A 26,486-nucleotide genomic window follows, 5' to 3' on the forward strand; every position below is an offset into this window, starting at 1 on the left:
AGCTATAACAATAGAGTCAAGAATGATTGATTTCTCTTAAATGGCACAAATCATTAGAATATTAGGTAAAGATCATGTTCCATGCAGATATTTTGTAAATTTTCTACCATAAATGTATCAAATGTATTATTAGTAGTAATATGCAGTGCAAAGGACTTCATTTGGACAACGTTATAGGCAATTTTCTCAATATTTAGATTTGTTTGCACCCTCAGAATATATAAATCTCAATTTAAAAAAATGTAACCTTATGACCTTATTTTTTGGTCCAGGGTAATCTGCATTGTTCCTAAGGGGGGCATTTACAGTTAATCAATTTTTAAATGTACTACATTGTAACTTCATCTTTGCAAATGTGTTATTACAAATTAGCCTATCGACTATCTACATATAGTATATTTTAGTTTACCATACATGTTTTTGAGCACATTGAGCAGTACACTTTAACCAAAGACAAGAAGTAATAATGAAATTACATGTGAAGATCTAAATATATTAGTCCTACTTAAGTGGGTGAAAAAGCACAATTAAGTTCCACTAATTGCATTTAATATGAATTTAAACTATAATACATGTTCAGTTAATTTTAAATAACATGCAATGAATTGTCCGAAAGAATCACAATTAAGTATATTATTTCAGTAATATTTACTATAAGTATATTAAAGTTAATTTTCAGTAGGGATGTCTTTAAAAAAGATTCATAACATAATAATTTATTCAGCCTTCAAATGAACATTGCCCTTCCATCTTGTCTGTTCACTGTCTTCACTTTTTGCTCTCTGTTAAGAAAAGAAGAGTGTGAGTTTGTGCATTATCTGACACACGAAAGCACTTGAGCAGAAATGTTGAGTGGACCGTCCACTCACGTGATTTAGCACTGAAGTTATCCTCTCTTCTCTCCTTCCAGCTGATGACTTTCTGGAGATTCCTGCGTCTGTGAGTCGCTATAAGCATGCGATATGTCTGCATCATGCTGAGCGCACGGGCAGCGCCCACACACACCTGAGCCTTCTGCAGCCTGGGCACTGATGCCTGATTACATGCAATCTCATATGCACGTTCAAAATGTACACAAGCTCCATCATATTGCTTCTATGTACACAAATAGCACACAGACACACACTTGTTATAAGAAGAATCCTACAAACACTCCTATTGTGCACAAAAGTCTTGTACTTCTCTAATAGCACACCCTCATGTATGCTAATGTCTCCATTCCAAAACTTAGTGATCTCACCTGCTGTCCAAAGGATTTTGACAGTTTAGAGAACAGCATTTACCTTTTCAGACAGGCATCAAGAGCAAACTAATGCTGTCTACTCTAGATATGTAGCTCGCTAGGATTTAGAGCTGCGTTTATGACTTAGCTCAAATGTAGATTCAAGCTATTTTACTATAAAATTCTTAGTTTAAGTTGTCAAGCCAAGCTTTCTCTTACTCTAGAGATGAGGATGGTTCCGAGGCACATGTAGGCCTTCTTGAGGTTTCTGTCCTGTTTGCTGTTTAGAGAAATCTCAGCAAACTTCTCCAAGTATTCTGTTGCTTCTGCTAGTTTTCCTTCACTGGAACATACAAAATATTTATTAGGGTCCAAGTACCATTACCCCCTTTAAATTGACTAAATACCAATGACTAACAAGTCAATTATTTACATTCACCATCCAGTTACATACAGGTTTATCGCAGTCAAAAGCATTGTAAAGTAAAGCAAGTAAAATTCTACTTTAAACACACAGGGCCCTATTTTAACGATCTAAGTGCATGGCGCAGGTGCACTTAATGCGTTTTTTCCTAGTTTAGCAACAGGAAAAACGATCGGTACTCCAGGCGCATGGTCTAAAAAGGTTGTAGCTAGTCTCTTAATGAGTCATGGGTGTGTTCCGTAACATGCAATAAACCAATCAGAGTCTCATCTCCCATTCCCTTTAAAAGCCAGTTGCGCTCGCACCATGGCTGATTCGCTATAAACATGGAGGAATTTGAGGAGTGAAAGACAACGCTTCTCCAGAGAGGAATCCTTTAATTTTTAATATTTAAAAATGTGTGTGTGCTGCTGCATGTCCCTGTGTGTGTAATAATAAGCAGAGTGTGTGCGCGTTGTGCTACCGCCTATAGGCTGAAATTACTAAGGCCGGAGACACACTGCAAGCATGGCGTTTCTGTTGCGTGTCAGTCGCGGGGTGGCTGCGTGGCGTTTTCTCCTTGTTTGCACACCAGAAGCGTGTCTGACGCGGCGCTGCTGCTGCTATTAATGTACAGGGAAGCCCTATACTTCATGTTAAATATAAATAAATTGCCTATTGATAAAGCAAAGACAACGTCGGCAGTAGCCTATTGACCATACATATCTATGGTATTGACGGCAAAATAGGCTACACAATATTTTGTTCTGTATTGACAGGTTTAATATTTCAAAATCGATATTTGTTGTTTTTTATTATTACAAGTAGGCCTATATCTGCATTTATGTTAACCTAAAGACTTTCAAACGTGAAAATGTCATTTATTAATATGTATTCGTCTCAAAATGGCATATAAACATCTTTTCCTATGCTATTTTGCCTAGAAACGCTTCCAACACGCTTGCGTGTCGTGTGAAAAATAGGCGTCTCTTCTATTTGAAGCATGCACGCGTTTTCCGCGCGGCTCAGACCGCGCGTGAGCCGCGCGGCTGACGCAGGCAGTATGCAAGCGCTAACCGGTTAACATGGGAGCCGAAATAAAAACGGACACGCCACGCAGCCGAGACGCTCACGGCACGCTTGCAGTGTGTCCCCGGCCTAACACAGCCTTTAAATAACACAAAAATACTGCGCTAACGACTTTAGAGCAGGTTTTCGTTGGTCAGTGGCGCAGTCGTTTTCAGTTCCTCAAAATAACAATGCTCCAACAATGCGCCTGAACACACCTCACTTTCAGACCACCAGCACCAAGGTTTTTAAGATCACGAGAAACATACATTCAGTCGAGGTGTCCAAAGTTTAGAGTAGTAATGTATATACTAAATTACAATTTGAAGATGTACTTTTAATTTTAAGACTTAATAAAACAGGACGCTACCCGATCAATTCCTTGGCCAGGGGTACTGATCTCAAAGTTCCATTCAGGCAAAAAGAAAAAAAAGTAGTAGTTCATAATATTTATTTATTTAAATCTAATATGATGGAAATTAATGTGGATATAATAGATATGTACACTATGGCATGCACGAGTAACTCTAAATATAAGACACTTGTTTCTAAGGCCACATTTCTGAATTCTGATTTTTTTTCTTTCCATGTGGCACAGATCGGATGTGTGTGTGAATGTGAATTCGCGTCTGCCATGTAAGAGGACAGATTGGATATTCCCCTGTCAATGTGAATCATACATCATTTAAAAAGTGACAGTGGTGAATGACGTCAACTCAGGTGAACACCAACTGCGATCACATGACTCTTAACCCAAAGTTTTACTGACCTTTTAAAGATGGTGCAGAAAGAAAGCAAAAGCTTGTATTATCATTTTGTCTGCGTCCATTGGGGTTTTTATTTCCTTTTCAGCTTAAAATTTTTCCAGATCAAAACATCTACCTTAGGCTTTACATCACTGATGATCCGTCCCAGCCAAGCGGCTATCTCCCATGGTCTCTCTTGAAGCCAATATGGAAGTGACTTATGCTGCAATTCCTCGAGTGGCTAAGCGCCGACAATACATTTTGGTCCAAAAAAAAAAAAAAAAACTACGACTTTATTCAGCATTGTCTTCTCTTCCGTGTTCCTCAAATAAAGATTCAAATGGTCATGAATCATGATTCAGATCGCCAAACTGCTGAAATCACGTGACATTGGCAATACGAATCATAAATCAATCTGCTGATTCATAACCGTTTGAATCTTTATTTGAGGTTTAAAAACAAACGCGGAGGAGAAGAAAATGCTGAATAAAGTCGTATTTTTTGTTATTTTTGGACCAAAATGTATTGTCGACGCTTCAAAAGAGTCTAACTGACCAACTGATGTCACATATGGACTACTGTGATGATGTTTTCATTAACTTCTGGACGTGGACAGCAAGTGGGCAAACACTTAGGGTGCGTTTACACTTGTAGTTCGGTTAGTTTGGTTCGTTTGGTCTGGACCAAAAAACAAAACCAAAACATAATAGTCCTGGTCCGCTTAGCGTTCACACGGGCATTTTTAACAGCGAACCTAAAGTTACCGAACCAAAGGCATAGGGAGACGGTCACAACCTGACTGGTCGGCTTATATGACGTAGGAGCTGCTTACCGAACATTCAAAACAACGCTGTGCTGGATTAAACGCGATCATTTTATGCGTGTACATGTGGCATTATTTTTACCCGCTGAGAACTCATGAAGAGCTCATGAAATGTTCAAAACATTCAAAACAGCAGCAGGATTTCCTCCGTTGTGCAGAAAAGAGACGGCTGTTCTGTCGTCTGTACCTGCTAATAATAGGCAACACAGGAACTTTGATGAGAAGAGCCAGGTATGGTTTTTGTGTGTTTTTTCTAGCATTTTCGAAACATGCTCGTATGACCAAATATTGATTAGGCACTTCCTCGTTGCTCCACGTTTGCCCTCTAACGTTAAAGTTACTCATTTTGGATACACCGATCTTTCCGCGTAGTCAAATCAGCTGCATTATGCGTCACATCTTGTGACATTATACGTCCGGTTTTTGGTCCGTTTACATGTCTTTGGTCCGTGTTGCATTCATATATCAATCGAACCGCACCAGAGTTCGTTTGGAAGCGGACCGAGACCCATCTTTTTAGCGGTCTCGGTCCGCTTGTTTGGTGCGCACCAGGGTTCGGATGGCAGCGTTCACATGTGTTCAAATGAACCGCACTAACCGAGCAACCGCACCAGGGTTCGTTTTAATCGAACCAAACATGACAAGTGTGAACGCACCCTAACATTCAAAGGACAGAAAGGCCTCGGACTAAATCTAAAATATGTTAAACTGTGTTCTGAGGATGAACAGAGGTCTTACGGGTGTGGAACGACACTGGGGTGAGTTATTAATAAAAGAAATTTCATTTTTGGGTGAACTAACCTTTTAAGTAGGACATGAGTACATCTTTTATAATTATATGTGATGCATTTAAATATATTTGTAATTAAACATTTGTAATGATGAAGTTGTAATTTAGCACATTTAAAATATATTACTTTTAAATGTAATAACAAATAAAACACTGCAGTTAAAATGATAATCAAGTAATTTGTGCTCTAGTCAACATCAATACCAAAGCACAACGAAAGTCTCTTTAAGCACACTTTTTAAAAAAAAATATTGAACACTTTTATAATAATACCATCAATTACAGTTTTTTTTCTACTTTCAAATTTGAAGTACAATACAATTAAACTGCACTTCCATTTCACAAGGACACAGACAGTATATTTGATTTTATTTAGTTTGGTGTCATTAGAGGTGCAGAAATTACAACCTTGCATTGTGTGATTGAGTATATATGACTAAATAAGTTGACTACAACATATAACTACAAACGAAAGTTTGTGCATCTACCTCTCCAGAGATTTGGCAATGGCTTCATATGCTCTTCCCAGGCTGTCTGTATTTTCAAGTGTTGTGGAGATCTCCAGATACAGGCTGAAAAACTGACAAGCAACAAAAACCTCAGAGAACACAACTTGATAATTGCAGAACAAATAATTGCAAAATGAACAAACAGTTTGTGAGTGCTGTAGTCTATATGGACCTGTTTAGCAGTCTTCTGGTCTCCTACGCTCTGATACACCAGGCCCAGATGATAGGCTGCCTCTCCTTCAGGTCCTCTGTCTCCCGCTAGAAGTTAGTTCAAAAACCATCAACAGGAATAGAAACAAAGAGTGTGAGTGAGTAAACTGTGCTTTAAGGGACATGTGGTTTTATTGCTGGAGGTCTTAAGTGACTGTATTGTTGGAAATCAGTTCTTCTGCCTGAAAGTTATTCTGGACTGCACAACTGTCCAAACTTGACAGAAAATCTAATCACAAATAGATTGTGTTGTCAGTTATATAAAAGTTGTCATTTTAATTTGACAAGGAATCGCTAATATGAACATTCAGAAGGGGGAGTGAAGTGGGCATGCATACACTCTTTAGCCATCTCGTAGGCCTTGTTGAACATCTTAATGGCGTCTGCATAGTGTTTATCCTGAAGCAGTGTTTGTGCCAGCAGTGTATACACCCTCTGGAGCTCCTCACATGAGCGTGAGTGATGCATGTGGCCGCTGGTGTCCTGCCATTCCCGGCCCAGGGTCAGGTGGTAAAACGCCTCATAATGCTCTCGTGCTAGCTCAAGCTGACCTGCAACATTTAATCAGTCAAGCATTTAAGAATCATCTGTCTTTTTTATATGCCCAGCATTTCCTCTTTTTCTTCTGTTTGGGTGAATTTTATCAAGAAGGTAATTTTTCTCTCCTCAATCAAAAAATAAATAAATAAAATACATAAGAAATTATATTTAGTCTATTTTAGGATGTGATTTGTAATCTTTTCACAATTAGGGACATTTACACCCAAATTCTAATTGAATTGAAATTCTGTAAAAGTTATGAATAAAACTTGTAAAATAAAAAACTTGTTTGAAGGATTATAGGCCAGATAGATCATAAATAGCTCATAAAACATAGACTGCCAGATATTGAAGGACTGTTAATGTGTGTTACCCTTCTCTAAATAAACTTGGCCCATGTGTAAGTTGGCCTCAGCCTCTCTTTTGCCAGAGTCCATTTTTAATTTGCGAGCTGAATGGAGGGCCAGCTGAAAGAAATGATGCTTCAACCATTCGTCCTCTGGCTCCGTGAAAAACCTGGCTAAAAACAAGTGGTTCTCATACACCTCTCCATACTGTCCTAGAGCAGGGAAGACAGAAATAGGGGGGAAGAGACCCAATGTAAATTCACTGATGATATATTTAGATATAAGCATGCTCAAGATGAAAATCAAATATATTATTTTAACAAAAGTAACAACTGTTACATAGCCTATTGTTGTTGTGACTACACACAAAAGTGAAAGGTGTCAAAATGATACCTTTACGGATACAACAGGATGTAGCTGGGGCAGTACCCTTAAAAGGACATCTTTGTACATTTTTTATTCCTAAAACATGCATAATAGTACCTTAGGGTACAAGTATGAACCTTAAGGTACTACTATGAACCTTTTTGTGGTAAAAAAGGTACAAAGATGTCCTTTTAAGGGTACTGCCCCAGCGACATCCTGTTGTAACCGTAAAGGTATCATTTTGGCACCTTTCATCTCTGTGTACGGTTTCAAAGTTCAGATTTTTTTAAATGTTAATTCCCAGCTGACTTTTTTTTTTTTTAAGTATAGCCCTATATAAAGTACTTTACCCCTAAATCAAATGTCTCTTTAAAAGTATGCCTCAAATTTATTTGTACATTAATTTAATTACACTGACTAAACAATTACATCACAGAATCAGTCAAAGAAATAGGCTACATTTCGAAATACTGACGGAGCCGAATCATCAAACGACACTTGAGGATAGCAAAAACGGCAGTTTGGACACACATTATGGTCCAGGCTATGCAGTGAGGACTTTTCATATGTCAACAGTCATGGTTGAGGTTTATTATAATCGGATACCACAACAATTTATTTCAAAATCGTTTGTTTCTTCGGAACATTTCAAGCAAGCTTCGCTCAGCGTCTTAAGCTGAAGAAAGGGGCGACTGTATTCCTGCAAGCAGTAAGTAATTTATCCACTTATTGACTGTTTAAACAATTTCTGATTATATTGAAAGTTTCTTAGAGAGACAGCATTGTCTAGATGACACAAGATGCTAGTACAGTAACAATAGGAAACTCCAAGTACCATACAAAATATTATTTAATAATATTATTTTGTATTACAAAATACAACCGTAGATACGTTGCTTACAGATCGTTCACTCTATCCTTCTAGCAAACGTCAGCTTTTCCACCATATAAGTTAAAACGACATTTGACAAGGCTATTCATTTTGTAAAAATATAAGTTATTTTTGAGAACTGAAGTAGGCCTATGATGTTTTGGCATTCTTGTTCAGAGTACATCACAGTCACTGTGTAGCCTACATTGTGACTAACGTTATATAAACATGCAATATCGTTGCTGAAAAAAAGACACTTTAAGCAGAACATCTCAAACGGAGATAGAGCTTACTTATTGGTGTTCCCTTTCGAAAGGGAACTCGCGCTGCGTCAGCTGACGCTACGGGGAACGCCTTCAGCGTGACAGGTGTCTGAAATCGCTATCAAATCACAATCCTACTGACCGTCGGCAGCTGGTGATGTCATCACCGTGCGACCAGGAAGTATAAAAAGGCACCGTGCCAACATGACAACATCCTTTCGTCTTCAGGGACTGTTTTGTCTGGTTCGCTGGAAAGTCTTAAAATGAAGTGCACACGTAAAGTGAAGGGAGCGTACAGGAAGTGCGCTGATCCGTGTCCCAGGTTTCTCACGCCTGAGGACACACACACCCTTTGTGTGCTCTGCCTGGGGGAAGAGCACGCACGGGAGGTTCTCGAGGGGGCTTCCTGCGCAAACTGCGAGCGGTTTCCGTTAAGGATGCTCCACTCTTGCCTGGCCTTCTTCTCGAGGGAAGAAGAGCCAGCATCTGGGAGCGGTCCCGCTCTCGCTGAGGCGGAGCGGCGCCGTCTGTCCTGGGGCTCCCAGATGGACCTGGCTCATCGTCTGGAGAGTACAGTTCTCGCGGACGATCAGCCAGGTCGCGAGAGCAGGCTGACGGAGGAGGAGTCGGATGGAGACTCCTCCTCGTCGTCGGCCCATGCTCTTCCGGTCGATCAGAGGATGGCTGTGGATGAGGGGGAAAATGAAGCTGAGGCTGAATCCTCCCAGCCATCCTGCCCCGTGTATGGGGAGCTGTTAGATGTGATGGGGCGCGCGGCGCTGAGACTTCAGCTGCCGTGGCAGAGAGCCAGGGGAGAGGCCGCACGCCCTGACAGATTGGGCGATCGGTTTCTCCCCGACCATAGCCGCCCAGCTCACGGGAGCCTTCCATTCCTCCCCGACCTTCACGAGCAGGTCGTGGGGGCATGGAAGAAACCCTACTTGGCGCGAATCCATCAGCATCAGCGTTTTAACTTCGCTGATGTCGAGGGATTGGCCGAGGCAGGGTATGTGTCGAAGCCGCCCATCGACGAGACGTTCGCGAACTATCTCGCATCCGGGCGGCCATCGACACTAAGAGCTCCAGCCCTGCCGTCTAAACCATTAAAGACGACTTCGCGTCTGAACGTCAGGGCATACACGTCGGCGGGTCAGGCGGCGGCGGCCTTGCTGAGGCTGAATCCTCCCAATGGCGGTGGCGGTGTTGCAGGCCGTCACCATGGCCTGCAATGGCGGTGTTGCAGGCCTATCAAGGCGATCTGCTGAGGGACCTCGGTCAGGGGGAGGGCCTACCCCCTGATGCAATGGCTGAGTTGCGCCGCACCACGGATCTCTCTCTCCAGGCGGCCAAACACACAGCAGTCGCCATCGGACGGTCGATGGCGGCTATGGTCGCCACAGAGAGGCATCTGTGGCTGAACCTGGCGGACATCGGGGGGAAAGAAAAGGCTTTTCTCCTCGATGCCCCGGTCTCGCCCTCTGAGCTTTTCGGCACCTCCGTCGAGGCGGTGGTGGGCAAGTTCAGAGAGGCGAGGGCGCACTCAGCGGCATATAGAACGTGTATTCCGCTGAGGTCCGGGGCGGCGCCCAGGCAGGAGGTTGTCCCTGGCCCTTCGAGATCCGAGGATCATCGATTGGGCCAACGCAGTAGCGTGGCCTCTCGGGCGCCCCCTCCGTGGAGGAGTAGGACGCAGAAGAAGCGGGACACCCGCAACAGGAGGAGGGACATCGGGGAGAAGAGCCGCTTCCAGCGCCGGAAGCGAGGTGGTGAGTCTCCGCCCCCGAGGGCGCGGAAGTGATGTAAATGAGTCCCCTCCTTTGTTTTTCTGTTGTGTTTCTCTCCCCGGGCGCACTTCACACCAGGCCGCGCGGGCCGATGATGAGCGGATGTGAGACTCTGACGGCCTGCCAGGCCGGTGTGTGCTCTGCCCGCACACAGTGCATCGTCTCTGGGAAAAGCGGGATTTCGCGGCCGTCTCCTCGGCCTTACATTTGAGAACGCGCCCCACCCTCAGGTTAGTGCGCCGAAGCATGCATGTTACATGAAGCGATGAGGCACTGAAGACAGAGGGTGAGTCCCCTTTTAGGGCAAACATTCTTCTTTTTAATGCCGAATGTTTGGACTCTATGCTTCCCTGAGGGATATTTTGTCTACAAAAGATGAAGAAAAGTGTAACAGTTGGAGAAGTGGGCCTGTAGTTCCCCGGTAAAGGTGGCTAGAACGATGTTTGTATAAAACACAGTGTGTTTATGTAGGCTGTATGTTTGCTAGTGTAGCAGCAGTAGTTTATAAGGCTGTTTTCTCTTCTGGATATGTGTAATATGAGCAGTTGAGGCCACCGCACATGCCGCGGGCATGTAGCGGCGATATAAACTGACGTATGTTCTCCTGGCGAACTTTTTTAGCTGTAGCCACCTCTGGGTAGCGTTGGCACCTCTGCTAGTGAAATACCTAGATGAATTTGTGAGGTTAGGCTAGCGCATGAACTGCAGTAAGGTCTGTCCCAGTCCTTTTTAGGGCCGTTGTTGTGCGATTATCAGACCGATGCTAGTGCATCAAGTTGGCCTAGGCTGTTGATGGGATGACGGTGGCGTCTCGCGGTGGCATATCGCCCTGGCAGTTGCCCCGGGCTCCTGTCGGTAGTCCCGCAGGAGCTTTGTATCCCTATCCGGCCTCCCCGCAGTTAGGGTCGTCAGGCCAATGCCCACCCCCTCCTTCTGCATTTGGGGGTTGTTATTAATGCAAAAAGGTGTATAGCAGAATGAATCGCGACTCAGCCAGTGGTCGTGGGGACGGGGTAGGCGTCTCTTCGCGGTGCGCAGTCAGACTGGTTTTGCTAGCCCCGCCCCCCAGAGCTAGTGCGGCCGCCACTTCTGGGCGGCCCCCCGGCTAGGTTCAGGAAATGGCCGGTTGTGTGTGTTCAATTTCTTTCACTTTTGCTCTGTGTCTTCTGCTTCACCTTTTAGGCTCGGGTCGAGCTGTACTTCGCAACCATCTGAAAGCATCGGTTGGTAGTCGAAACACTATCACGGCTGACACCCTTGCGCGGACGGCGGACCACTGGACGACCAGACGGCCGCCCTGGAGGCAGGTGGCGTAAGTTGTACTCCCCTCACTTTAGAGGGTTCAAGGCGTTTTATGCTGAGTGCACTGCTGTGGGCATTGTGTTTTAGGTCCACGCTGGTAGGCGCTGCCTGAGAGACTGCGCCGTCGCAGAAGGCTGCTATGGGCCGCTGGGGCGGACCGACTATAGAAGGCTGGCTGGCGAGAGACGCCAGCCGAGGCAGTCCGGGCAGTTAACTCTGGGCAGGTGGTAGGCCTCAGTAGGCCTCCCTGCGGGTGAGTTCCGACATCGTCGCCCATGTGAGCGGGGAGGGTTCTCCCCAACGATGTCGGCTGCAGCAGAAACCTCGTCATAAGTAGGCCCCTAACGGCCTCCCTGGGGATGAGTCCCCAGGTAGTGACTGGATACCCAGTCCTCATCAGCCAGCAGACAGCCACTGTCAGCCCGACTTTAAGGGCTCGCTGAGTTTCAGCACGCCTCACATGGCGTCCCCTGAGGAGTGACCTAGGGTTCCGACCATTGGTTGACAGGATCTTGGCCGCTTTAGGCCTCCTGTAGGGTGAGCCCCGGTTCCCAGGTCTTGCAACAGTGTGCGTGGGTGCTAGCCAGGCGGTCGTTTCCCGGCCCTGCTGGGTTTCCGGTGGGATTTGCCATCGGATAAGCACCGTCTGTCACCAATCTAATAGGGAACTGCCATTCGGCAATAGGCCTCTCCGGGCCGCCCTAAAAAGACCGGACTGGACGTAGGCATCAAACAGGCCTCCCTGGAGGCGAGCCCCGGGAACACAACAGCTCCCGACAGTTTGCACGTTGGCTGGCAGGAAGTAGGCCGCTCTAGGCCGCCTGAGGGTGAGCCCCCGAGCTGGGACGCTCGGTAGGCCAGTGTATTATGCTGTCAGGCCTTTTTGGGCCTTTTTGGGAAGGGATTCCCGGACCAGGTCTCGGTGACAAGCTAGCTATTAGCATGGGTGGCTTCTGGCGTTATAGCCTCATGAGCCCCCTGAGGAACCAGTAAAGCCACCTGCCTGCAGGCCGCCTGAGGGTGAGCCCCGAACTGGGACGCTCGCTAGGCCAGTGTATTATGCTGTCAGGCCTTTTTTGGACCTTTTTGGGAAAGGATTCCCGGACCAAAGGTCTCAGTGACAAGCTAGCCATTAGCATGGGTGGCTGCTGGCGTTATAACCTCATGAGCCCCCTGAGGAACCAGTAAAGCCACCTTCCTGTGGCTCTTAACAGCTAACAGCTAGCAGCAAACACTAACGGTGCCGGGTGGAGGCTCCTCATGGCCTCCCTGGAGGGGAAACGGTTCCCTGGAGCGGGAACATATAACTGGCTTTGGGCTGACAGCTAGCGGCAGCCCGCCGGGGGGTCCCGGCCTGGGCCGGTATAACTCAAGGGCGGGCTCATGCCCTAGCACAACGAGACTCCGTTTCTGCTGCGCAGTCCCTTCAGGACAGGGACTGGTTAGCCTACAGCATGGGTTACCTACCAAGCTGGCTTAAGAGCTCCCCTCATTGAGGGTCGTCTGCGAGCTTACGGCCGCTTGAGTCTGATCAGACGGGCAGGCCCCCCTCGGGGCCTCCCGGGTAGATCAGTCCATAGGCCTTTTTTAGGCCTCCTGAGCACCCCTGTAATAAATGTGTTCAGTAGATCCTAGGATCGAGCAGAAGAGACTCCCCTCGATGGCAAGGGTAAGAAGCACTAAGCTGAGTACTGCTCTCCAGGATTCCCGTCTCCGAGTTCCGGTCTGAGGAGGACATTGCCAGTTTGCAGTCCCTCAGTCTGGATGCTCATGAGTAAGAGCGATGTCCGGAGGCTCTGTTTTGACAGACAGGGTTGGCCAAGCTGGGGTGTCCCACAGAAGTGATGCCAGGTTAGGCCTCCCTGGTGGCATTCGGTGAAGATTTTTTCCCGAATTAGTGACGGCTGGTGGCGCCCTCGGGTCCCCTAGCCACATTCCCTTAAGGGACTCCTTCCTTCGGAAGTAGTAGGTCCCAGGCCCTCGAGCAAGCCGAGAGTAAGAAACCTCAGTTAAAACTTGTTTAGGTTCTCTCTTAGGCATATAGCTTGGGCTATGACCGTAGGGAATGACGTCACTGGCAGCCTGTGTGGCTAGAGGGGGAGTGGTTCAGACTTTCCGCGAACACTCGTCCAGGCAGTTCTCACTGCCAGTAAGGGGCGTGCACTCCCCTCAGCATGGCGGCGTGGGTATATCGATCCCCGTAGCGTCAGCTGACGCAGCGCGAGTTCCCTTTCGAAAGGGAACGTCCCCGGTTACGTATGTAACCTTAGTTCCCTGAGAACAGGGAACGAGATGCTGCGTCACATGGCCATGCTTCAAGGTGTGCCTGCCCACAGTCCCTTCAGACGAAGCGGATGTTGTCATGTTGGCACGGTGCCTTTTTATACTTCCTGGTCGCACGGTGATGACATCACCAGCTGCCGACGGTCAGTAGGATTGTGATTTGATAGCGATTTCAGACACCTGTCACGCTGAAGGCGTTTCACCGTAGCGTCAGCTGACGCAGCGTCTCGTTCCCTGTTCTCAGGGAACTAAGGTTACATACGTAACCGGGGACGTTTTCAGATCATTCGCACGCGCGAGAGAGCTCGCATGCATACGGTTGCCAGATTGGACATGTTTAGGTAAAACACCAGATAGTATACGGGTTCTTTTCACAGAAAAGCTGTGTTTGGGGGATTTAAATTACTGAAATTTGGCAACCATGCACGCAAGCTCTCTCTCTTTGAAAACACCAATATACTAAGTAGGCTGCATTGTATCAATCTCCATTTGAGATGTTCTGCTTAAAGTGTCATTCTGTCGCCTGTGTTCTGTCAGGACGGTCAGGACTCAAGAGCCGCTTCACTGAATAACTGTACTGTGAGCTGCTGAAATAAGCCAATCAGTGCAGAGCTCAACATTAATATTCATGACTCTTCCAAATAAGGCAAAAACAGAGCATTACATCCTAGGGACAATTTATAGGGTTGTAAATGGACCTGTAAAACTTTACATGGACAATTTTTGCCCTTAAAGAAGCCCCATACCCTCTATGTAGATATCAGAGAATAATTTAACATATTGTTTCTACTCATTCTAGGGCACCTTTAAAGAATATAAGGCTACATAGGCTATATATTATAAATCAGTAACAGCGACATCCTCAACGCAATCTAATGAATTACAGTGCCCACCAATCCCAAACTGAATGCAATATTTGATTTAAAGTAATGTGCATTAATAGGAAATTACCAGCTCTCTCTGCGGTCTCAGCCCGGGTGAGATGCTGCTGTAGTGTCTGTAGTTTGTGAGGATGTTCCTCTGCTTCCTTCCAGCGCTGCAGCAGCTCAAAAAGCTCCGCGAACGAGCGGTGAAAACCCTCACGCAGCATCCCCACACACACATTCTGACACAAAGGCTCTCTGAATCTCAAGAAATACGCAATCATGAATGAATGTGAATGAAAACATGCAGCTGATTATAGACTTGGTCGGTGTCATGTCATAGCTGGGGGCGTGGCGTGAGGCGGAGTCGGCGTGAGGGAGAACAATCTATTCCCCCTCACTGGAAAAGCATAGGGTCTGCATATCTCGGCTCCCACATCATAAAACTTTTCTGAAGGCCATCTCAATTTGAAGGACCATTCGAAGGCAGCCTTTGTTTCGCATCCTTCATTTGGCCTGTTTTAGAGGATGCATCGGATATATCCTTCTTAACTTTAAATCACCCACAATCCTTTACACACATTTAAATTCACAAAATAAACGGATGGAAAACGAGTTGGTATTGAGCTTGTCTGAATTTGTTATGAATTTATATTTATACATTTTTTGGACATGAAAGTAGAGATGTTATCTTTTGTTTTGCTGTAAATTTATCACTAACACTAAAGTGCCAATAATGTAAGTTGTTGGGAGACCGCATCCACTGCATTGCATTAATAGAAAGCCGGTTCATTTAAAGATTCAATAGTATTTTCGTGCCGTGACCATGGAGGCGGCAAAATGTAACCGTAGCCATATACACTTACTATACTCTCTCATTCTATCGTTTTATTGAGGAGGACACTAGCCTACCAGCCTCAGAAGGACTAGACTGGGAAAGAAGAAGTTTTGGTCGGATGCGGAGTCGGCCCAGGGGGAAACAATTATTTCCCTCATACTGGAAAAGCATGGTGAAAATCACTTCTGCTGCTTGACAGAGCAAGATATTTGGAGAAACTAAGCTGTATTGGGTCGGATTGTTCTTACAGTACAGTATTTGTGAATGGCCAGAGGTGTTGTTTAGACTATATCAGTATCATCCTAGTCTATATTGTTATCCATGTTCATTAAAACTATGGTATAAAATACTAGATTGTCTTAGCAGTACAGGGGGGAAAGGACTGTAATGACAGGTCATTGTGACTGCATGGCAGGGTAAGTGGTGGTCTATCTGGAGTGAATATTAAAGGGAGGTAACACACAGTTTCTTCCAGTCTCATCTTGAGAACTTATAGAGTAGTATTATATCCTTCATATCTCTGAAGAGTCTTTAGTTTTATCATAATTATAAAAGAGAGATATGCTGTATCGGTTCTTTCCAAACATGCTTGCGCACACACACACACACACACACACACACACACACACACACACACACACACACACACACACACACACACACACACACACACACACACATAGACAAGTACACACACACACACACACACACACACACACACACACACACAATAGATTCTTAGCATACACCCTTATATTCACTATACGTTTATATTGTTGACATTATGCACTTTCACACCGATGCCAACAAAACAGAAGAGGCCATACAAGCAATTCTGCCTGTTATGACCTCACACAGGCCCATAGTCGGAAAAAAAAAACTTTCTGAAAGTAATTTAAAGTTTGTATTACATACATTTAACATTTTTAAATGATCATAAAACTTGTCTTGTGTTACTATATTTTTCTGAATATGCTGTGTGCAATGCAAAGGGCATTTGTTTAAGACTGTTTGGGCTAGAATATAAACATGAAATGTGTCTAATGTCAAACGTTAATTTACCACGGTACATGTTTAACAAACATTTGTCAAAAGCTTAAAATCCAGTTATATGATGAGCTGTTTGGCATCAATGACATAAAGTTTAGACATCGGTCAGTTTGTCTGGGGGAGAAGCAAGCATTTTAACGAGAAAAGGCCATTCAAGTGTTGTACATGTAATGTGACTATATCAGCTCGAAGCACAAAAGCAGCCCTTTCGATAATGAAATAAAGAAGACATTTGAATGTTTTGTACATAAATACCCCATGCATTCTGTCGCTATTTAATAGCTCACCTTAAAAAACGGCATAAACAATAAATTCACTACTTTTTTCGAGTCCTGTGACAAGTATGACTATTTTGACGTTTTGTTAATCAAACTTTTCCCATTGCAATGAATTAAATCTTTTTTTTCATCTTTACAATGATACTAGGGTCATGGAAATGTTCAATTCTAGGTCCAGGTGCAAATGTTCAATTCTAATGGACGTGTTGCAAAGGCTATCGGAATTGACGAACAGGTCCGTCTGTTTATCTGTCAGTATAAAATTTCAGATTGGGGTTTTGTAACTTAATACACAGAACACAACACAGCAACTTTCCGTCATTGTACCAAGCAAAAAAGCAATCACAATCAATAAAAAGAGTAAAGATCAAGCGCATAACAAGGTCTACATGCGTTCGTTCGAATAGCTTGTTTCCCCCCACGGCCACAGATATGTTTTTGTGGCCGTTCCCAGTAATGCCAACCAAGTCTATGGCTGTGTCCGAAACCTGGAATATGCTGCCCTCGGAGGACACATTTCAAGGTAGGAAGGCATCAATGCATGTCCGAATCTAATGCTAGCTTCACTTCCTGTCTCCTGAGAGTGAAGGAGTTTTGAAAGCAGCATACATGTATCCTTAGCTGCCTTTGATATCCACAATACTGTGCTTTCCATTCTGTGACAGTACCGAGTGTTGCGTTTGCGTGTAAATGTATGTTTTTTACCAACATTTTCCACTTCTGATGTAATTTATAGCGAGAAATTACTAATGTAGGAATTCAACTTGTTCAAAGAATTTGTTTAGTTTTCACAAAAGTTCTCTCTATTTTGCTGTAGATCATTAAACTGTTACGCTGCCTTACGCCTGTTTCACACCGCAAGCGTGAGCAGCGCGTGAGCAGCACTTCAGCGTAACTACACCGTGACTGCAGCTGCAGACCCGCGAGAGTATTCACACTGGAAGCGTTGGTGCAGCGTCACAGCAGCGGCTCCCACAATGATAGAGCCTATACCTGTCTGAGTATTAAATACTAAACTAAAATCAATTATTATATTTTCTGGGTAGTTTACTTTACTTTTTATAATACTTTCACCCAAACTGAATAATAAAAACAAGTTTAAATGGGTAATCTTCTACAGATGATTTTTATTCTTCGTTTTCTTTAATGACATACTCCAGTTATTGTTAAAACACACCACATATGCTTCTTGTGTGCATTTTGAGCGCTTTTGTGATATTATATTTATTTTGTCCATCAAAAGTGTACTTTCGCTTTACACCGTGACTGCAGCTGCAGACCGAGAGCCGTATACCTGTCTGAATATTAATACTAAACTAAACGAAAGTTTGTTATATTTTCTGGCTAGTTTACTCTATTTTTTAAAATCATAACCATACTTTCACCCAAACTGAATAATCAAAACAAGTTTAAATTGCTAAAATCTTCCACAGATATTTTTTATTCTTCGTTTTCTTCTCTGACATACTCCAGTTATTGTTCAAATACACTACACGTGCTTCCTGTGTGCATTTTAGGCACTTTTTGTGTGAAATCATATTTATTTTGTCCTTTAAAAGTGTGCTTTCACTTTAATTGAGCGTCAGAAGCGTCAGCAGCGCAGCAAAAATAGGCTCGCAGCCGAAACCCCCGCTTCACTGCTGCTCACGCGACGCTCCTGCTTGACGCTCACCGTGCTGCTCCTGCTCCCGGTGTGAATGCACTCATTGATTAACATGGGCGCCGAAAAAAATACGCGCTGCTCACGCGCCGCTCACGCTTGCGGTGTGAAACGGCCGTTAGACGTGTCTGAAATCAGTTTCGTGAGGTGCCTTGGTGCACAAACGCTGCCTTACAATTCAGTGTCTGTTAAGGCAGCGAGCTTACAAGTCAGCTGCCTAGGTTTTCCGACGCAGCCTATATTAAAATGTGATTGGTCAGAACCAGTATAAATGGAAGCCCATTTCCGCCACATAAGAAAAAAACAAAAACACGCACTGGTCATACTTCATACAATGAAAAGTTTAAAACTATGATAAATAAAAAGTTGGAAACTATTACAAAAAGCCGACTTTCTCGACTTTCATGATTTTGTATGCCATAATTATGACTTTTTAAGTGAGATTTCGACTTTTTAATGTCAATATTAAATTCAGAAGGCTAGTAATTGAATAATATCAATTTAATATGTCTTGTGTCCCCCCCCCCTCCCCATAACTATAATTTGTTATTGTTGTTGTTTTATTATGTGTCGGAAATGGTTTTCAATAAAACACTTCTTACTGTGCTATTTCGTGCTTGGTGGGGATTTGTGTTTTCTCTTCAGCAGGATAGATGGGATCCTTTATCCATTCCCGGAAGGATCTAAACTTAATAAAAAACAGTCTGCAACTTGATGGAAGACAACACGTTTCAGTAAAGTTTTAGAGTTAATAATCAGAGCTTACTTGGATGTTGTTGTTTTCCTGCTTTTATGCGGATTATAAATGTCTGGGAGGAGAGGAGTCCTCTCGCCACTCGCCACTGCTGAAGACATGCTGCGGAATATTGCACAACTGAAAACAAGTTATATTACTTACATTTATTTCGCATGTCAGTTAACAACAATTGTGTGGCAACAAATGGAACGAAAGGTTTACCTGTCTGTCAGATTTGTTTCTTATGTAACTTGTTAACGTTAACAGAATGGAGTTCCGTTGCTATGGCGACCAAACTTAGCACTTCCGCTCAAATGTATGCTGTTTTTTTTCTGTCAAGTATTTATTATTTTATAAGGAAAACTTATTTACATTAATACAATACAATAATGCCTGTCCACCCGTCCCGTATTCCACCATGAGAAATCTGGTCAACCAGTTATAGAGCATTCATGAGTCACTTTAACTCGCCATGGTTTACCACGCGGGGTCGCTGTGTACTATGTAATGGGTGTACGTTTAATTATTATTATTTATTTATTTTTTCGTCATTGTTGTTGCAATCATTTTAACAAGTCTTAGTTATTATTAATAGCAATGTATTAAAATATATTAATTTAAATGTCACAGTACCATTTGAAAAAAAGAAAGAAAGAAAAACCTTGTCGTGCGATGGAAACTTACTTGAATTCAACCTCAGATTTTACCTCATGTTTAAATTATTCTTATTAATTATAGGGGAAGTACCCAAACACATATGATATATTAATATATATGATTAGCAGCAGTGTAATCATACAGTATAGGCTTAAATTTGGTCTCGATATAAGTTTTTATAATGGTGCCATGAGTAACAGGCTAATTGGCTTGCTAATTTTTGAGTCACAAGGCTAATGATTCTTGCCTTCTTGCTCTTACTGTGTTGCCACATAAAACTGGGCATTATTGAACATTAAAATTATTACAAATATTATGTTTGCTATTGCTATATAGCTGCTCTGAAAATTACCTAGCTTTAACTTTACCTTCACATGAATGTAGGATGGTGAAAGATGTGTGCATAATCTGAATCCCCTTTCCTGCCTGTGTACAACACCTAGAATAATCTTTATTTTTTAAAAATAATTAACTGTTATTTCATCCAGTGTTTTTTGATGTTCTTAAACTGTATAAAATGTGATGCGTTAGAAAAACAATTAATTTAGACATATACAACCTTTAAGTCATATACCCTGTGTCCCAATTCACAAACTATCCATACTAAATAGTATTCGAAAATAAAATGAGTATGTCCCAAATCGTAGTATGTTGAAAAGAGTATTCCAGAGATTCCCGGATGGTTTACTATTTCCAAATTCGAAGTGCGGATCGATAAATGATTTGGATCGCCAAACTGCTGAAATCACGTGACATTGGCGATCCGAATCATTGATCTATTCACTGATTCATGGCCATTTGAATCTTTATTTGAGGAACATGCAAGAGAAGACAATGCTGAATAGTCACATATGGACTACTTTGATGATGTTTTTATTAGCTTTCCGGACATGGATAGTAAAGTGTGCATAGACTGCATATGCTCTGGGACTAAAATATAAAATATCCTAAACTGTGTTCCGAAGATGTCTTATGGGTGTGGAACGACATCAGGGTTAATTAGACATTAATGACATCAATTTCATTTTTGGGTGAACTAACCCTTTAAGAGTTCGGACTCAATGGTCATTAGTGATCGAGAGTTGCGATGTTCTTGGCACATTCTCGTTCTCAGTTACATTTTAGACATTTTAGAAAATGGGAGACAAAGTCTTGAGGCAATGCTGGAAAAATGTATTGAAAATTCTGGTGAATAATTGTTTGGAGCAGAGCAATTGTTTGTTGAGGGAATTGTTTTGTTCATCTGGCATATATGATCTAAAACAGGCCACTTCCTCTGCCAGGCTCTTATCCAAATCTAGTAGGTACAAGGCTTGATGTGACGCTTGCCGTAATGTCAACGTTTGTTGGCATAAAAACAACAACAGTCAGGTGTTTGTAAGCCTCCAATAGATGTTGAAGACAGGATGTGAGTTTGTCAATGATGACACTGAATGTCTACTCAAAATTGATCCCCTGCACCATGCAGAACATCTGGTTTTGCACTTTTGTCTGCCATTTAGTGCATTTTTGTGCACTGGATGTTATGCCTTTAACACTGAAAAACGCCAGACACATTCATGGCTGTTTTTTCCTGCAGAGATTAAATAAGACAAGTGTCTGTATATGTCTATGTCATGCCTCTGTTACTACTCTGGAAGGCCATCTCTAAAGTGTAAAAAATGCGCCATGAAGGCTATCTCTAAAGTGTCCAGCGCAGAATCTTCGCTCCGAGTTTCTTGTGCATATAATTGGATATTTTATATTTATTTTTAAATAAATAAATAAACCAGTAGGCCTGAAAAGTAACTTCTCGTTAGATTAGACCTTCCTCTTCCTCTGTCCTTCCTCTTGAACAGCACAAATGGATCAAAAAGTGCCATGTTTGACATCAAAACGATCCAATGACATGAAAATGTCATGGGTCTGCAGAATTTGCCTAATGTAACCACGCCCCACTGCCTGGGTATAAACGGCGTTGCATAGCAGTCACGCATTTATGTTTCTGTTTCGGAGCCGAGTTCTACTTGCCTTCCTAAGCGTTATATCTCTTCAAGATGAGTGCCTCCTCAGAGTGTTGGTGATACGGCGCATTCCGCATTCTTGTTCGATCTGTACAGTGATCTGTGCAAGTGTGTGTGTGTTCTCCCTGGGCGTCTCAGCACCTTTAAGGGTTGAGTAAAACTAAACCCTTAAATGCATACCTCGGGTCGTTAGCGACCCGGGATGTCATTCACTATCCTGCTCCTCATTAATTTTTTTAAGTTAGACATCAACCTTCTTAGTATTCCTCAATCAATCCATTTTCAATTCAATAATTTATTGCCATGTCAACAAGTTGATAGGAATTTGTCTTGGTACAACTCTTAGACGTAAAAAGACATAAAGGACAGACATCTTAAGTACAAAAACAGACAATGTTCCCCAACAATACCCAGCAAACAGTATGACCTTAGACCAAAACCCCGCAGACATTAAAAAGACAATACCCCTGGACAAGAAAAATAAAGTGCACAGTGCATACAGTTGATAGTGCAGCTAGCTGTCAGTGCAAATTCAGATGTCTAATAGCCAGAGGATAAGTACTGTCTCTGAAACGTGAAGTAGAAGTCTTAATGCTTCTATATCTTCTTCCTGATGGGAGGAGATTAAAGAGGTTGTGAGCAGGGTGAGAGTCGTCCGCTATGATTTTTTTTGCCTTTCTAATTATTCTGGTGGAGAAAAGTGAAGAAAGTGATGGAAGGCTACAGCCTATAATTTTTGATGCTCTGCGTACTACTCTTTCCAACCTAGTTTTGTCCTGAGCGGTTGTGTGACCGAACCAGACAAGCATGGAAAAAGTGAGCACGCTTTCAATAGTTGACCTATAAAAGTGGGTCATGGCAATTTGGCTGACTTTAAATTTTTTGAGCTGCTGCAGAAAGTGAAGTCGCTGGTGAGCTTTACTGATCTTAATATTAGCGTTGAGCTCCCATGATAAGGATTCCTGTATTGTGGTCCCAAGGAACTGGAAGGAAGTGACCCTCTCCACCTCCACCCCATTAAAGGGTCCTTCTAAAATCCACTACCAGTTCCTTGGTTTTTGAGGTGTTAAGTATCAAGTCAAAGCTTTTGCACCATTTCACCAGCCCCTGCACTTCTCTGCGGTAGTCAGACTCATCTCCATTAGTAATAAGACCAACTACAGAGGTATCGTCAGCAAACTTAAACAACAAAACTGAACTAGTGTGTGATTGACAGAATTGTGTGTATAAAGAGTACAAAAGTGGGGAAAGGACGCAGCCCTGAGGGGCGCCAGTGTTCAAAAACCTTGACTGTGAGACGTAATCACCCATTTTAACCACCTGCTTCCTATCGCATAGAAAGTTGAAAATCCATTTGCAGAGTGATGTACTAACACCTAGCTCCTGTAGAGTGTTAATCAGCTTCACAGGAACGATGGTGTTGAACGCAGAGCTAAAGTCCACAAAGAGTAACCGAACATATGTAGATTTTAACTCCAGATGTTGAAGAATAGAATGCAAACAGAGTGAGACTGCATCATCAACACTCCTATTAGCTCTATAAGCAAATTGGTGAGGGTCAAGCGAAACACTGGACAGGTGTTTACATATCAAACGCTCGAACACTTTCATAATGACAGAAGTTAAGGTCACCGGCCTATAATCATTAAGACATGAGATTCTATTTTTCTTTGGAACTGGAATGATCACAGCAGATTTAAAACAAGCAGGCACAATACCAAGTTGGAGAGACCAGTTAAAGATAAAAGTGAGGACAGATGTTAATTGATCAGCACAGTGTCTTAAAGTGGCAGACATTACGCCGTCAGGCCCCGCCGCCTTCCTGATGTTCTGCTGACGGAGCAAGATTCTTACTTCATGCTCAGAGATGGTAGGTGGATTGTCACCCTGCTCTCTGTAACAGGGAGGGGGCAGGTGACATCCACTGTCAAAACGACAGTAGAAGTCATTAAGCCTCCCAGGAAGAGATGGGTCACTAACTGGAGCATGGTGTTTGATCTTATAGTCAGTAATGACTATAAGATCAATATAACAATATTTTGAACAATATAACAAGAAAAAAATAATAGAATTATAAGTGAATGCCTGTTTTTTCACTAGTTTTTTCCCCATCAAAATTGTATAGGGTTGCTAACGACCCGAGGTGTGTAGGATTGTGCTTTATTTTTTTGCACAATGATGAATTTATCTATAATGACGAAATAGGGTGCAATTCACCTTTATTCCGCAAGGTGGCAATGTCTGATACGCAATGGTGAAGTGACGTTTCACTCATAGTTACCTCTGACAGAAAACGAAACAATAATAATTATAATCTGTAAAACTTGAAATGGCTTAGTGATTTACTGCAGAGAGGAAGTATTAAACAATCAAATATTAGTGCCACTGTCTCTTGATGATGGATGTGCTCAAGAAGCTGTCAGTGATCAAAATATTGATTTTGAAGACATTGAAAATAAGTTTGGAGAATATGCTCGAGATCGCGAATATGAGGCAGATGCTGAATATACTGGTAAACAAACTCTAACGAGAACAGATGATGATGGTATTAAACATCTGCTCAAACTGAATCCTTCCAAGCTCCAAAAGCTAACGAAAAAGGTTTTATTTTATTCTTCTATAAGTGTTACTCTAACATCAGGGGTTTTATATCACGACAGGTAGAGGTCTATCCATGTTAAATATAGATCCGGGTCATTACCAGATGTTAGCTCTGGTGTTTCTTATCCTGGGCCTGGCGTTTCATTTGGGGCGCCTGCGGACTATGCCATATCAATCACCCCATCACAAGGCGGGCTGGATTCCTCCGGAGATGAGGGTTCGGCTTTGCCGCCTCCCGCGGGAGTGTTGGCATTCTCCAAGTCTGATCTGGAGCTGACAGCCATGCTAATCCGAGCGGCCGAGAGCCTCAGGCTCGAGTGGAATCCTCCGCCGGGTCCCGAGTGCTCGAAGCTGGATGATTGGATGACACAATCTCCTCCCCGGTTTCGGGGAGTCCGCTATACGATGGTGGGTGGCAATGCCCTTGTCCTGCGTGCGGAGAACGACATCCTACTGGTGAAGGGTGCCAATGAGATCGTCCCTCCGGCCGAGATGAAGTCAGGCTTTTACAGACCTTACTTCATTGTACCCAAGAAAGGCGGTGGGTTACAACCAATCCTGGACCTGCTAATGAGAATGCGTTCGTCCAAGCGATTGGTTTGCAGCGATCGATCTGAAGGACGTGCACTTTCACGTTTGCCTTCGAGGGGAGAGCATACCAGTACATTGTTCTCCCATTCAGGCTGGCCCTGTCACTTCGCCTCTTCACGAAGGTCGTTGAGGCAGCCCTAGTGCCACTCAGGCAACTTGGGGTTCACAACCTGAACTATATCGATGACTGGCTGATTCTCAGTCACTCGCGAGAGCAGGTTTGCGAACACAGGAACTTGGTTCTCCACCATCTTGCCCGTCTGTGCATTCGGGTCAACTGGGAAAAGAGCAATCTCTGCTTAGTGCAGAGGATATCTTTTCTCGTAATGGAGATCGACTCGGTCGCCATGTCCGCGCAGCTTATGAGCGAGCGCGCACACTCTCTGCTGACCTGCCTTCACCAGATCAAATGCAGAAATGTGGTCCCACTGAAACTATTTCAGAAGCTATTTCATGGGGCATATGGCATCCATACCCGCAGTAACGCCGCTCAGGTTGCTCCATATGAGACTGATTCAGCATTGGCTTTGCGATCGATCCCGAGGTGGGAATGGCAATGCGACACGTTCCGGGTCCAAGTGTCCTCGGCCTGCCACCAGACCTTCACCCCGTGGAGGAACCTCCAGTTTCTACGGGTGGGAATTCCCTTAGAACGAGTTTCCAGGCACGTTGTGGTATCCACGGATGCCTCTGCCACGGGCTGGGGTACCATGTGCAATGGTCATGCCGCTGCTGGGGCCTGGAATGAGCCCCAGCGTGTGTGGCATATCTATTGCCTCGAGTTGCTGGCCGTACATCTTGCCCTGCACTGCTTCCAAGCCCTGCTCAAGGACAGGCACGTACTGGTCCGGTCAGACAATAGGGCGACAGTAGCGTACATCAACCAAGATGGTCTACGCTCCCGCGGGATGTCACAACTCGCCCACCACCTCGTTATGGAGTCAGAAGCATCTGAGGTCACTTCGTGCCATTTACATTCCCGGGGACCTGAACCGTGAGGCCGACGAGCTGTCGCGGTTTCAGCCTCTCCTGGGGGAATGGAGACTTCATCCTCAAACAGTTCAGCTGATATGGGACCAGTTTGGCAACGCACAGATAGTTCTGTTTGCCTCCCACGACTCCTCCCATTGCCGCTGGTACTATTCCCTGATCGAGGGGACCCTTGGCACGGATGCACTAGCGTACAGCTGGCCACGGGGCCTACGCAAATATGCGTTTCCCCCAGTGATCCTTCTCACACAGCTCCTGTGCAAGATCAGGGAGGACAGGGAGCAGGTCCTATTGGTCGCCCTGTATTGGCCTGTCTGGACCTGGTTCTTCGATACTCCTTGTGACAGCACCTCACTGGCCTATTCCTCTGAGGAAGGACCTCCTTTCTCAGAGAGGGAGCATGTGGCTCCTGGACAGGACATGGCAGGTTTGAGTAGCTTACCACCACTGTTGTTCACTACCATCACTTCAGCGAGAGCCTCATCCACGAGACAGGCCTACACTCTGAAGTGGAACCTTTTCATCACCTGGTGTGTTTCTCAAGGAGAAGATCCCACCAAATGCCTGATCGGGTCTGTGCTCTCCTTCCTCCAGGAAGAGTTGGAGAGAAGGCTGTCTCCCTATACCCTCAAGGTATACGTGGTGCCAATAGCTGCTCACCATGTCCTGCTGGACTCAAAGACGTTAGGACA

General features: G+C 44.0%; 1 protein-coding gene across 5 annotated transcripts; it reads right to left on the bottom strand.

Moving 5' to 3' along the window:
- Positions 1-19,363, bottom strand: ttc29 (tetratricopeptide repeat domain 29). 5 transcript variants are annotated; one of them, XM_067449830.1, is made up of 11 exons: positions 19,175-19,363; positions 18,983-19,072; positions 18,819-18,899; positions 14,479-14,654; positions 6,685-6,870; positions 6,110-6,322; positions 5,734-5,819; positions 5,541-5,632; positions 1,442-1,565; positions 870-1,095; positions 1-782 (listed from the first exon to the last, which is right to left on the bottom strand). In XM_067449830.1, the coding sequence occupies exons 2-11, from the start codon at positions 19,069-19,071 to the stop codon at positions 769-771; spliced, it is 1,287 nt and encodes a 428-aa protein (XP_067305931.1). In that variant the 5' UTR covers position 19,072; positions 19,175-19,363; the 3' UTR covers positions 1-768. The 5 variants fall into 5 exon arrangements, with proteins under 5 accessions (XP_067305931.1, XP_067305932.1, XP_067305933.1 ...); XM_067449831.1 differs by having other exon boundaries at positions 14,479-14,648; positions 18,983-19,090; XM_067449832.1 differs by having other exon boundaries at positions 870-1,035; positions 18,983-19,090.
- Between the last annotated feature and the right edge of the window lie 7,123 nt (positions 19,364-26,486).

This window comes from Pseudorasbora parva, chromosome 7 (genome assembly GCF_024679245.1).
Source record: "Pseudorasbora parva isolate DD20220531a chromosome 7, ASM2467924v1, whole genome shotgun sequence".
Lineage (NCBI taxonomy): Eukaryota > Metazoa > Chordata > Actinopteri > Cypriniformes > Gobionidae > Pseudorasbora > Pseudorasbora parva.

Excerpts from the sequence above, each read along its gene's own strand:
- ttc29 (XM_067449830.1), bottom strand. The coding sequence starts at position 19,071 with ATGTCTTCAGCAGTGGCGAGTGGCGAGAGGACTCCTCTCCTCCCAGAC. Across the intron at positions 14,655-18,818 it reads ACCAAGCACGAAATAGCACA|ATTCAGAGAGCCTTTGTGTC; the intron begins GTAAGAAGTGTT and ends GTATTTCTTGAG. Across the intron at positions 5,633-5,733 it reads ACCAGAAGACTGCTAAACAG|TTTTTCAGCCTGTATCTGGA; the intron begins GTCCATATAGAC and ends GTTGCTTGTCAG.